Source organism: Sceloporus undulatus, chromosome 6, assembly GCF_019175285.1.
Source record: "Sceloporus undulatus isolate JIND9_A2432 ecotype Alabama chromosome 6, SceUnd_v1.1, whole genome shotgun sequence".
Lineage (NCBI taxonomy): Eukaryota > Metazoa > Chordata > Lepidosauria > Squamata > Phrynosomatidae > Sceloporus > Sceloporus undulatus.
In genome coordinates, this window is record NC_056527.1 from 55,763,616 (window position 1) to 55,778,151 (window position 14,536).

At 38.9% G+C, this 14,536-nt stretch overlaps 1 protein-coding gene across 2 annotated transcripts in view; it reads right to left on the reverse strand.

Annotated features, from left to right (window-relative positions):
- Window positions 1–14,536, reverse strand: part of LARS2 (leucyl-tRNA synthetase 2, mitochondrial) — a 66,658-nt gene that overhangs the window by 27,555 nt on the left and 24,567 nt on the right. For both annotated transcript variants that reach the window (XM_042474848.1, XM_042474847.1), the window contains exons 8-12: window positions 10,924–11,031; window positions 9,536–9,695; window positions 8,677–8,781; window positions 6,369–6,484; window positions 2,585–2,868 (exon numbers count right to left, since the gene is read on the reverse strand). In XM_042474848.1, coding sequence (XP_042330782.1) covers window positions 2,585–2,868; window positions 6,369–6,484; window positions 8,677–8,781; window positions 9,536–9,695; window positions 10,924–11,031 — 773 coding nt within the window. The remainder of the gene's footprint in view (window positions 1–2,584; window positions 2,869–6,368; window positions 6,485–8,676; window positions 8,782–9,535; window positions 9,696–10,923; window positions 11,032–14,536) is intronic.

The window sequence follows — 14,536 nt, forward strand, 5'->3', positions numbered from 1 at the left end:
TGTGCACTCTTCAATTCTGTGATTCACACTTATTTCACAAATGTAGCTTCTAACCAAAATGTGAAAATGAGGCCTCACAGGTCTTGGCAGAGTTGAAATCCACAAGTCTGTACTTTGTAAGCAAGGGGATCATAAATGAAAACCACGCAAGAATGTCTGTTCCAACTTATGTACAAAATCAGTGCTATGCCGTTTTCCTTTCTCAACTTCATACAAATAGTTTACAAATGCATGAGTACACATTTTAACGACTATCACCACTGCTACCTTTCCAATGTGGTTTCAATGACTTCCAGTTCTTCTGCATTATTGTCAAACCTTAAGATTTCACTAGAGTCACAACCCTTTCCCCCTTTTATCAGTATTCCAATGCAGAGTCCTTCAAAACTCAAAGGATTGGCAGCACAGAATGTTTGGTTAGTTTGGTTAGTTGGGAAATGGCTAGAGACAAAAGGCTGTTGCTATCTGGACCTTTGTAATGTAGAAATCTGAAACCTATTAGTGACCCAGGAAAGTAAAAATGTGCCAGAGTAATAAAATATTGATACTGATTTGTCTCCAGACTATGCTAATTGCACATAATTCCCTTTAAAATCAATCTGAAGAGTTAAATATCACTTAAGGAACTTAATGCAACTAACCTAATCTGGATCCAATTCACTGGTAGTCTTGAACATGAAGTTTGTTCTCTCTCTCTATCTCTTTCTCCCTCCTTGAATATTACAGGATGTACTGTAGACTGCTCAGTCTCACAAAGTTGGATAGGATTGGCTACATGTGCTACATATAGGCTGGCTGTGGTTGCTGAAAGTGTGTGTGTGTGTGTGCATTTTATATATATATATATCAGGGAGAAGCAACATGGGATAGTGCTACATAATTTAAGTTGAAAATCGTGCAGTTGCATGACGGAATAGCTCTCCACATCCATTCCACTGATCACAGAAAACTAGCATGCCAGTTTTCCGAATTAGAAAATACCTATATTCTGAATTAGAAGAGTCTCAAGAGAGTTGTACAAGATGATCATTTTGAACTTGTAGGTTAGGACTTAGCTTCACCACTAAGTCAGACATGCTAAGGGTAAATGGAACAGACTGGCAATTTAGTCTGGAGCTCCAGGTGACTGCAGTCCCATTCCCAATTAGAAGCCCTCCCCAATGATGCTGAAAACAAGAATTCATTATTACCTCAAAATATCTGAGAAACAAAGTTGGCATTAAAAGCAACCCTGAAGGCTAAGCCCTCATTAAGCCTGTCTCTTCTTAGACAATGCTGGTATCAGAATAACTCTGTGACAGTCTTTTGCACTAGACAGGTTTTTAAAGAGAATACTGTTGGCAACATTAAAAAAGAAATATATATATATATAGTACAAGGATTTTTTGTTGAAAGTTGCCAGTGCCTGAGTTCTTCTTTTTATCTCAACTGCCTTTTGTAACAACAACAGCAAATAGAGAAACTCCTCCTGAGCCACACTGCTGAGGCACCTCATTACCAGATACAATGTCTTCACTAGTGTTTGAATGTCCAGAGAAAGTGGCAGGTTTACTGCGACTGTGTTCTGGAGTGTGAAAGGTGTGAGATCACTTACAACTCCAGCAAGGCATCCTAATAATACAGAATTCATCATAACAGCTCTGCTGAGAGCCATGTTCCATTATTCACATGATGAAGAAAGAGTCTCCCCAGGATAAGAGTACATTCTAGTACTTTCTGCCCACCATCCACATAGCTTTAGATTCTAAGACAGTACAGCTTTAGTTTCCCCATTGAATATGTAATTCTCTCAATCTGAATTAGAGTCTGTTGACCAAGCAAACAGAAGCCTTAAATCTGGTCAGCATAAAATCTCTTTCTGATCCAAAAAGATGCCTGCCATAAACAACAGGGTGCTCAGATTTACGATAAATGCACTTGTCTCAAAGTGACTTTGCACATTATAATTTTCCAGTGTAGAGATAATCTTCTGGTGGACAGAGCAGTAACTTCCTGATCCCTTGATTTGAAACAAGATAAAACAAAGTGTTTACTATTTGCTATTTCTTTTTAAAGTAATGTGTACAGCAGCCCTGGTTCCAGACTTAAGAAGTGAACAAAAATCCCTTATTTCTTCAGCGAGAGACTGTAAAATAACGAAGGAAGTCTAAAGATCTTTCTCTAAATGTGATTCTGATTGTGATATAGATAATCTAGAGGAAACAAACACACGAACTTACAATGTTTCTCCTGTTTTAAAAAGATTTGGCACATTGGAAGAAACATAAGACTCATCTCTGCTTTGACAGTGGGTAATATTTTTTGTCTTTTTTTAATCAACAAGCCACAGCCCAAAGCAGAGATTTTAAAAATACATCATTATTCACATACAATGGGCAAAAGACTTCATTTTTTTAAGAGTTACATAACCTGCCTTCCTTCCCCAGTTCCCACCCCAAACAAAATATTCAGTCGCTACATACAATAATAAAAATTTTAAAAATATAGTTAGGTTTGAAAGACTTTTTCAACTAGTTTAAAGGATACTTTTCAATTTTTTTAACCACTCTATAGAAAATATGCAGCATAATATACTGGTACTCACCTTGGACATGTGCAGTTGACCCAATGTGAAATTGAAGCTAATGGTGAGCCACCCTTGCCTGTAAAGGATGTTATCTTGGGCAACTGCACAGGTAAGTCCTGGTATGGCACAGGCACAGGACCACAGGACTGGCAATGAATTATTGGAATAGGTGTCCCCCAATAACGCTGTCGGGAGATCAGCCAATCTTTTAACTTATTGCTTGTTAGGTATCCCCCTACTCTTTTATTTCTGGCTTTTTCCGTGATGGCATTTAATGCTTGTTTTCTGCTCATACCTGTGAACTGATAAAAAGAAAGAGAGAGAACACAACTACTATAATGCACTAATCATACTGTTACAGCACTCACAGTCATGTTTCTATGTATCATTAGAAAAAAGGTTGAACATAAATGTAACCAATACATCAGTGAAATAAGTGGCTGGAAGAAAATGGTGGCCCGTGACATAATAATATATCATTTTAATTTATTAATGATGTATTATTCTTTGTTGTTGTGTTGGTATGTGCCTTCAAGTGAACTCTGACTTGTGATGACCCTATTCTAGGATTTTCTTGGCAATATTTATTCCGAGGAGGTTTCCCATTGTCTTCTTTTTAGACTGACAAGAGTATAACTTTCCCAAATCACCCAATGGGTTTCCATGGCTGAGTGAGGATTCAAACCCTAGCATCTCCACCTCAACATTAGGTTGCGGGGACAGTAAAAGCTGTTCGACAGTAGAACATGCTCCCTCAGAGTGTGGTAGAGTCTCCTTCTTTGGAGGTTTTTAAACAGAGGCTGGATGGCCATCGGTCGGGAATGCTTTGGTTGTGAGTTTCTGCATGGCAGGGGGTTGGACTGGATGGCCCTTGTGGTCTCTTCCAACTCTATGATTCTATGATCTCCCAAGTACTAGTCCAGCACTCAGACTACTACATAATGCTGTGTTTTAAAATATCTTCTTCATTCTGTTTCCCCCCCTGCAGCAAACATCCCAAAGAGTTATTCTCCACAATGCAGAATCTGAGGATGCTCTTGCTACACTCTCCGTTATGCTTTCCCCAATGGTACTAAACAGTTCTGAGATCTGGAAAGATAACTACTTGTGGTGACCCTATCCTAGGGTTTTCTTGGCAATATTTATTCATAGAATCATAGAAACACAGAGTTGGGAGAGGCCACAAAAGTCTAACCCCCCTGCCATGCAAGAACTCACAATCAAAGCATCCCTGACAGATGACTATCCAGCCTCTGCTTAAAGACCTCCAAAGAAGAAGACTCCACCGGTCTCTGAGGGAGTGTGTTCCACTGTCAACCAGCTCTTATTGTCAGGAAGTTCCTCCTAATGTTGAGGTGGAATCCACTGTTCTGTTTCTCAATATGCTTCAGCCTCAATATGACACCCCTTCAAATATTTAAATAAGGATACCATATCACCTCTTAACTGTCTCTTCTCCAGGCTAAACATACCCAGCTTCCTAAGTTGCTCCTCGTACGGCATGGTTTCCAGACCTTTCACCATTTTAATTGCCCTCCTCTGTACATGTACATCATCTTAACTTTCTTTTTGAATTGTGGTGCCCAGAACTGGACACTGTATTCTAGTTGAGGCTTGATCAAAACATAATAAAGTGGCACTATTACTTCCCTTGATCTAGACACAATACTTCTATTGACGCAGTCTAGAATTGCACTGACTTTTTTAGGTGCCGCATCACATTGTTGGCTCATGTTCAGCTTGTGGTCTACCAGGACTCCTAGATCCCTTTCACATGTAGTCTCCTTAAGCCAGGTGTCCCCCATCCTATATCTATGCATTCCATTTTTCTGCCTAAGTACAGTACGGTCAGCCCTCTATATCCACGGATTTTTTTATCCATGACTTGAAGCATCCATGGCTTGAAAATATTTTTTAAATGTCAATTGCAAAAAGCAAACCTTGATTTTGCTATTTTATATAAGGAACACCATTTTACTATGCAACTGTATTTAATGGGATTTGAGCATCCACGGGTTTTGCTATCCACTGGAAGTCTTGGTACCAAACCCCAGTGGACACTAAGGTCCCACTGTACCGTAAATTTCTCCCTGTTGAAATTCATTTTGTTAGTTTTGCCCTAGCTTTCTAATCTATAGTCATTCTGAATTCTGATCCTCTCCTCTGGTGTATTAGCTACTCCTCCTAATTTGGTGTCATCTGCAAATTTGATATGTATACCTTCTATTCTTTCATCTAAGTCACTGATAAAGATGTGGAATAGCACTGGGCCCAGGACAGAACCCTGTGGCACCCCACTGGTCACTTCTCTCCAAGATGATGAGGAGCCACTGCTAGGCACCCTCTGGGTTCAGCCAACCAACCAATTAAAAATCCACCTAACAGTTGCATTGTCTAGCCCACATTTTACTAGCTTTTTGTAAGAATGTCATGGGAGACCTTGTCAAAGGCCTTACTGAAATCGAGATATGCTATATCCACAGCATTCCCTTCATCTACCAAGCTGGCAATTTTATCAAGAGAGAGAAAGAGAGATAGATAGATAGATAGATAGATAGAGAGAGAGAGAGAGAGAGAGAGAGAGAAACAGACAGACACAGAGATTGGTCTGGAATGACTTATTTTTGAAAAACCCATGTTGACTTTCTGTTTAATGGATCTGCTCTAGAATTTTTCCTGGTGTTGATATCAGACTAACTAGGCGGTAATTGTTGGGTACCTCTTTTTTCCCCTTTTTGAAGATGTTGACAACATTTGTCCTCCTCCAGTTTGCTGGGACTTCTCCTGTTCTTCAGTTCTAAAAGATTATTGCCAATGGCTCTGAAATTACTTCTGCCAATTCTTTTAATACCCTTGGTATTTAGAGGAGGCTTGCCACTGCCTTCCTTTTAGACTGAGAATATAACTTGCCCAAAGTCACCCAGTGTATTTCAGTGGCTGAGTGAGAATTCAAACCCTGGTTTCCCAAAGCCCTTATCCAACACTCAAACTACATCATGTTGGCTCTCTGTTACCCTAACTAACCTTATATAGACTGCTCTGGGAGCCTTGCAACCAAAGAACAGGATTAAAATGCTTAAAATAATAATTTAATGAACAATAATAATTCTGATTCTTTTCCCAAAAGACTCTCCTTTCTCTGTTCAGGCCTCTCATTTACATTTATCTTTTTTAGTGATTAACAGCTAGAAGTGTTTCCTTTCCTTAGATAATAATGCAACTTACTTGTTGGGTTCATGAGGATTCAAAAAGCTCTTTTCTGAGATTTCATTTTCCTTCTAACTCTAAAGGTAATTTGATGAGTATAAAAACCACATGGCATGCTAAGCAGAAATGTTTCTACATTAAAACCTTGAGCCTATGAAACAAATGTGTGATGTTCTACATATAAACCAGGGCCCCACAACTTTGAGAAGTTACTTTGGCCCATTGATTAGAAAGCGTGAGGTGTTTACCTCAGTAAACAGTCGCTAGGAGAAAAGAATGGCAGTATCTTGGCTGTTCCTCATGAATTCTCTTTCCCCTTTGGTGGTGGACAGAACAGTATAGGCCACACAACATATCCCAAGATCTCCCAAACCTGCCTGGTGTTTCATGTCTAGTGGAAGATGCCATCTGATTACAAGGCTTAAAGTAAGCTTCAGTTATCCAGCCAGCTTCTATACATCGATGTAATACCAGCTTACTTTGTCTCAGGCAACAAATTTGAGTCTCTTTGTGGAGCAGATGCTTGTCAGAGTGTTCCTAAGCAATGTTAAGGGGCAGAGATGATAAAAGCAGAAACTCACAGCAATGCACAAACCTCTCCAGAGTTGATCAGTCTCTGTGAGCCATCTGATAGAGTTTCAATAACTTCTTCAAATGAAAGGCCCAAATTCCTAGCAATTTCAGCATCATCTGGTCCAGTACAAGGGATTCCTGGAGAGGGAAAATAATGGAAAGCATTTTTTTTAAAACAGAGGTTATATAACATTTCATTATTTCAAAATGGAAGCTCATTCAAGCAGGTTTCCTATTCAGAGTTTAACCAGCAATACAAACTGTACACTCCTTGTGTGTACTTTCAACTTCTTCAACCCATATTTTCTTTATTCCTTTCAGCCTATAAAATTAGTCTTAAAATTAAAAATGTCTGTAAAATGGAAATGCTCTGCATTCAATCCAACTGTACTCCCTTTGCAGATTAAATTCAGTGTGTATTTAGAGATGAATATGACCTTCTCATCTTGGGCTTCCTATTCTGAGATGCCAGAGATTACTTTTCTCAGCCCGATTTTCTTATTGGCCAACACTTAAATAGTTTACATTCTTGTTGCGATACCAGCCTTAACAGGTCTTCTGCTGTGACAAAGAAAGTCTAAATGTTAAGACTCTCAATAGCAATAATTCTATGAAACCAAAGAGTAACAAGAGACTGGGGTGGAAGTTAGATGTGTCCATCTAAAAGAGCTGTTCCTGCACTAAATGTCAAACTTGCTTTTGAAACAGAGAAACATTTCAAATTCTGTTTCTGCAGTTGGATTGGATGGGGATGTCAGCTGCTCTAGACACCACGAGTGAACCTTCCCAATCAAAATAAGGATAAATAAGTGGGATTTACAACCAATTATTGCAGTGTAGAGGACCACTATTCAGGATTGTAGCAGCCACACCTTTCCCAGCATATTCCATTCTATTGCCTCCTTTCATACAGTTTTCTGGTTTATTCCCTGAAATAACCAGTCAGTATTTTCTGGCTAGTGAATACACTCACTTTTTATTGGGCTTTTAAAAAAAGCCCACTAGGGTACTTTGGGGGGGGGGGGTAAACTTTGTATACTTCTGCAAATCTTGCAGCATTGCAAGCCTGCTGTTACCAGAGGTGGCTGTGTGTGCATTTATATATGGATGCTGCTGTTTTGGTAAGGCACAAAGATAATTGGGATTGGCTGTTAATACTTATGATGCTGGTGGATGAGCAATTTGAGTAAATTAATTCTTTCATATTCTCTTCTTTTATCTGATATTTCAAATAAAGGTTTTGAGCCTGTGTTTGTTTCTTTAAAGCTATCCACTGAAAAAAGATAACGATAAATAAAATGTTTGATCTTTAACAAGTATAGATGGACAGCTTTTAAAATGGAGAGGCATAAACTTGAGAAACATTTTACTAAAAATAAATCAATGTTAATTAATGCTTACAATAAAAAACAATGCATGGGTTTGGTCTCTGTACTCCAAGTACAACACAAAGCTGGGACTGCATAACATAACTTCATATAATATTTTAAAAAAAACATCTGCATACCTAGGATTGACAGATTCAAAACCCAAGAACAGTCATATATCTTTAAATCTCCTGATGTGATAGAAATAAATTACCACCATTTTCCTGCCTTAAAAGGGATGATATAGAGCTGGAAAAGATGCAGAAAAAGGCAGTCAAAACAATCAAGCAGCTGGAACAACTCATCCATAATAAAAGGTTACAACATCAGGCATTGCACTAAGAAAAAAGGTAAATAAGGTATAGGACAGGAAAAGACACAAGTATATAAAATTATGCATGGTGCATATATGGACTCTTAATATCACAGGGATGTCCTGGCATATGATTGGCAATATGCCCTGGCATATTGGTTGCTGTGGAACATGAGTGCTGTTGTACTCATGTTCTGCTTGTGGCCTTCTCCTAGGCATGTGGCTGGCCATTGTGTGAATAGACTGGTACGCTGGACAGGCCTTCGGTATGATTCAGAAAGGCTCATCTTACATTGAAACTATTTCTCCTCAGCCTTCTTCTCCATTCCACTGTCTTCCTGTTGTATGGCATAGCTGGAACCTTCAAGATTGACAACAGGTTGGGAGAAAGGTTGGTGACAGAATCAGGGAGAAAAAGAGCCAAAGAAGCCAGGACTGCCTTAATTCCTGTGCACCAAGAGACAGAAGTATATATTTTTTCCACTGCTGACTCTGGCAAACCTGGTAGTAGCATCGTCAAGCAGCAGATCCTTAATTATCCTTCCATTATTGCTTCTAGAAGCTTGAGACTGCAACTTTAGCAGTTTTGATTGTAAGTGGAATGATTTCAATATGCTACTTAAAAATCATAGCAAGTCTTTCATACTCACCAATTTTAGCATCAAGGTAGCCTTCAAACTCTGATTTTGCTGATATGACTACAGGGATTTCCTGACTGGTAAGCAAGCTCACAGCTGTCACTGAGGTAAGAGTGTCTGCAAAATCTTAAGGAATATAAAAATTATTATAGTAAAATTTATTATAAGAGAAACACAATGCCAAGAGTGCCCATTTATTATCCCACACATCTTGCTGTTTACTTACTAAAATCTCATAAAACAGCCCTTGAAGATCAAATAGTACTTTGATTAAAGCTATAAAGGATTTTTTTTAATGTAATCAATTTCTAATGAATTTAACATTTCTCCTTTGTTCAAAGCTTTTCCTATCAATTTTATATCTTCTTTGTTTTCTTGAAAAAGAATAATAGGTTTTCCCCCAAACATAATTTTAGAACAGGTCTGGGTCAAGTGCAGACCATGGGTGACATGTGGCCCCTTGGCCCTACCACTGTAGGCTATGAAGTCTTTCACCAGTCCACCAAAGAGCCCCCTCAAATTCATTTCAAACAAATTTTCAGTACCATTTTTGCTCCAAAGTAAATGACCTGTTGTCATTTTGAGAAGAGCTGCAGAGAAAAACGGAGGTATTTCGGTTGGCTGTGGGGTGGGGGCAGCCCATGACCTTATCCAGTTATCCCCCCTACACACCATTTTATCTTCTCACCTATCCCTTTTACTCAACTTCTGAGCTGATAGCTCTATATCTCTCTTAATAGATACGCAGTGTTCATATTTGAAAATATTACATGTGAATCACCCATTTTGCTGAAACCTGTCAGGCTGCCAAAATAAAACTGTCTTAATAAAACAAGTACAAGAACTAAAGGATAACTGAGAGGGAAATCACCTTTGCCTGGCACCAAATCCTTCTGGAAGGCTTCTTTTAGACTGTTATTTCCATGTAACAGTCTATGGCTAGGTAAGATGTGTATGTGGGACATGCCATATATGGCTTCAGGTGCATATGCATAGGCTGCTATTGTCTCTCCCGTTGATTCGTTATTAACCTGACAAAAGAGAGAAAAGGTTACTGCAATCTTCTCCAGAAAACCAGATGACTTTCTCTTGCAGGGATACTTAAAGATTCTAACTGTTTATAAATTCTACCAACATATTCTCTTCTGGAGGCCATTCGCTGCATCTGAGAATATAATGGCTCAGTTCAGACAGAATGCTCAATTCATCAGCTATCACAGCCAGTGATGACACTGGCTGGGAGGTTCTTGGAGCTGTAGTCCAGAAAATAAATGTTTCCAAGACTTGTCAATGTAGACCATGCGCTGCACTTTGCCCACCCCTGATTTAAAGCCTCCTGAACTGCCACCACCAACTTATTTTCCCAGACTATTTATTTCAACAACAATTTACCTGTCTCCTTTTATTATCCAAAGACTTCAGTTATTGCTGTCTTACTTACCAGCAAAGTTTTCATACTTTGTTCTACAAACTAGGACTATCTCTGCCCTTACTATGCCTTAGCACAATAACCAAACTTGATTACTTATTACAGTTCAATTCTATTTGTATATATAGGCCAACTAAGCTCAACAATGTGCTTATGGCTGCAGCCACAGTCAGAATGGTTACAGATATGATGATTTTCTGAACAATCTTGGTTACAGACATTCTACTCAAATCACAAAACATTGGTGGCCACTGGGATTAGGAATTTCCCTTTTGCCGTGTATTTTGTACATATAGCAAAGTGCAACATAATAGAGAATAAAAAGTGATTGACTCACTCCTACAAAGAGCATTATATACTACTTTACTTGGAATTCTCGATTTTGTTTAATGGTCAAGCAGCCTACCCTTGAATTATCTGCACCAATATATTCATTAACCATGTTTAATTAAAAACATAGTTTATAAATCAGTTCTAGCTGTTACTAACTGTGGTTTGCAACTAAAGTCTGTAGTGTGCAACACTACATAACAGTTACTGTAGTTCAAACTATGAAAAGGAGGGGTGGATTTGGGCCCAAAATGGGTGATATTAAAGAACATGTCACCTATTGGCATGTTTGATATTTAAATATGATCAGGAAATTGGGCAACCTGGGTCCAGGTCAGCAGTATTTGAAGGTGTATTTCATTGATTCTTCATAAGACCATATAAAGTACTTCATTCAAAGAGTTCCCCATTTTACCCAGATTACATGTTTGTTTCTAACATAACATAAGCTCTGAGATGATTATGGAAATGTCACTGCAGTTTTCAGTGATTGCACTTACCTTTAAAATAAACTCAAAGTGGGATCCAGTGCAGTCTCCTAGCCAATTGGCTTGCATTTCCTTTATTCCATACCACTTTGGGAGGTCTGACAGGCCATCAAGCAAGGACTGTAATAGCAACAGAAGAAATTATAGAATTCAAACACACATAAAGGATATTTGTCTAAATTTGGCTCTGTGTTCTCTTCTCCCAAACCAAAGATGCCCTCCACAAGTAGGGACCCCCCTGTGTAAGCCAAAAAACATGTATGCCTGAGCCCCATTCACTTGAGTGGGGCTCGTGCATGTGATGGTGGTGCGCACGCACGCCATGGGTGCACTCCCATTCATTTGAATGGGATGCACCGCCCTTTGCGTCCCTGCACGGCTCTCTGCAGGTTTGAGTGTATGCTTAAACCCGCGTATGATCTGGGCACACTGTATTTGTCAGTTTGCTTTATTACATGTTATATTTTTTAATAATTTGTTTTACAACTGTATTGTATAGTTTTATTTTTCTCGTACTCCTTCCTCGCCCCTGTGTGTGGGGATTGGTGGATTGATAGATAGACAGATAGTAAGTACACCTTTGGTAGAGCTGTTTTTCTGGTGTTATTGTTCTACTTGTAAAGCCACATGTGCACTGATTACACTATATAAACAATGACAATAATAACAATAGACCATGACATCCTCTTGGAACACTTGAGAAAGTTAGGAATTGTAGGCACTGCTTTGCAGTAGTTCCGTTACTTCCTCTCAGGCAGGTTCCAGAGGGTGATGCTTGGGGACAGTTGCTCTTCAAAAACAGAGCTTGATTGTGGCATCCCTTAGGGAGCCATCCTGTTGCCGATGCTATTCAACATTTATATGAAGTCACTGGGAGAAATCATCCATAGACATGGGGTGGAGTGTTATCAGTATGCTGATGACACCCAAATATACTTCTCCATGTCTCAGTCATCGGCGACAACAACAGATGCCATTTCTGCCCTCAATCATTGTCTTGCGGCAGTAATGGACTGGATGAGGGAAAACAAGCTCAAGTTGAATCCAGACAAAATGGAAGTACTTATGGCAGGGGCCCCTAAACCAGGTATTGGGTTGCAACCTCCAGTCCTAGGGAGGCTCACACTCCCCTCAAAGGACTGTGTTCGCAGTTTGGAGGTGCTTCTTGATCCGTCGCTTCAGATGAGAAATCAGGTGAATGCGACGGTCAAGAGCGCCTGTTATCAGCTTCAGCTAATACACCAGCTGCGTCCTTTCTTGGAACCAGGTGACCTCGAAACTGTAGTACACGCACTGGTAACCTCAAGACTTGATTTTTGCAATGTGCTCTACATGGGGCTACCCTTGTGCCTAGTCCGGAAATGCCAACTGGTACAAAATACAGTAGCCAGGCTGATTACAGGAACAACTAGAAGTGACCATATCACACCAATATTGAAGTCACTCCACTGGCTGCCCATTGTTTACGGGCACAGTACAAGGTGTTGATTATCCCCTTTAAAGTCCTTCATGGCTTGGGCCCAACCTATTTAAGGAATCACCAACTTCCATATAATCTGTCCCGCGCACTCAGATCCTCTGGGAGGAACCTGTTGCAGTCCATAAAGACCAGATTGACTGCGACCTCCCAGAGGACTTTCTCCGCAGTTGCTCCCATCTTATGGAATGGCCTGTTGGATGAGATCCATCAAATTACCAACCTAGATAGCTTTAAGAAAGCTGTCAAGATGGATCTCTTCTGGCAAGCCTTCCCAGAATAGCACCCAGCCATGTAAAGATCCCCCCATATATATATGATGATTCTGCCCACAGTTATTGTATTGTTTTTAGATTTTATTGCTTTGTAATTTTAATTCTTAGAACTGTTTAATCCTTTTCTAAGGGGGGTATTGTATATATTGTATTTTTTAATGCTGTATGCCGCTTTGACTGTTTTAACAAAAAGCGGGATATAAATTAAAGTTCTATTTTTATTTTATTTATAATGATGATAATAATAATAATCAATTGAAGCAAAACCAACAGTGAGTCTTATGGCACCATTGTTGTTGTTCCGTGCTTTCACGTCATTGCTGACTATGGTGACTCAAAAGCAAATCTATTGAAGGGTTTTCTTGGCAAAATTTGTTCAGAGAAGGTTTGTCTTTGCCATCCTTTGAGGTTCAGAGAGTGTGACTTACCCACGGCTAGCAAGTGGGTTTCCATGGCTGAGTGGGGATTTGAACTCTAATTTCCAGAGTCATTGTCCAACACTTAAGATACTACATCACACTGGCATCATAGACTAACATAAGCATTATAACATATACTTTTGTATGCTACAGCTACACCTCATATACATGGACTGCTGTGCTAAATTGCACGCATAAGGGTGTGTGCATGGATGTGGCGTATTGTCAAGGGGATGTTGTATGTACACCTATTTTCTTAGTCATTGACTATTTACTTCCCTTTCATGGTAGTATCATGTTAGCTGCTGATGAGTCTTACTCAATGATAGATCAGCATTGGGAGAAAACTGAATTGAATTAGCAAGCAATTAAATTTGTAGAGGGAAGAAACAACATAGACATGGTACTCTGAAAGAGCCAAAGAAACCCACACAAATTACTAAATAAAATTCTCATGAAATAACCACAGCCAAGATTTAATATAAGGAAATGAATTCAAAGGGGAAATAAGGATGTAGCTAAAGGTTAAAATGTAATTTAGCACACATTAAGAGCATATCACAGTAAGCATCACTCACATAATGTACCAAGAGAGCAAAGGAAATAATAAGTCATTATTTGTATTCAAAAATGAGAAAGCGGATGTTAAGAGCATTCTGCACCATCAAGAGGGCAAACAGAAGGAATCATAACAAATGCTAAGATTTCATATGAAAATGTGACTTCTGAGAAGCTGGAACATCTGACTACACAACTTAGAGGCTAGGAAGGATTTTATTAACTGGAAAAAGAATGTATTAAAATGATACTTTGAAATATTAACAAGATGCAAACAAGCTAGTTTATAAACTGGCAGATGTTTGTTTGTTCCTTTTCCCCCTGAATACTGAGAGAGAAGGAAGAGATGACATTGTTCTGGTAAAGTTTTAATGGCTAGTAACTGCGATAGCAATAGCACTTTACATTTCTATACCGATTCATAGTGAACTAAGCACTCTCTAAGTGGTTTACAATGCAATTCCAAACCTGAATCAGACAGAAAATACAGACATACTGTTACTGTCAATTTCTTTAATACATGTTATGCACAGGCACAAATAATTATATTTAGAAAGTTACATAACTATATGATTTCAATTAACAGATGTTTGTTTGGTTTAATCTGCTAAGGTTAAATATGTCACACCTGCAACACTGCAATAGTCTTACAAACAGAATAATGATATTGTATTGAGCAAACCATCATTAGTACAGTAAGTGTTTACTGTACACACAACTGTTACACAGCCTTCTCAGTGATGGGACTCACCACGTAATATGATCTCCTCATTGAGCTCATGTGGTCTCCCAATCAAGATACAAAATAAAAAAAATTGTAATGTTTAAATAATTTTATTCTGTTGTTTTAAATGTTACAATATTTAAGCTAATGTTGCATTTTAAAAGTGAAAAGC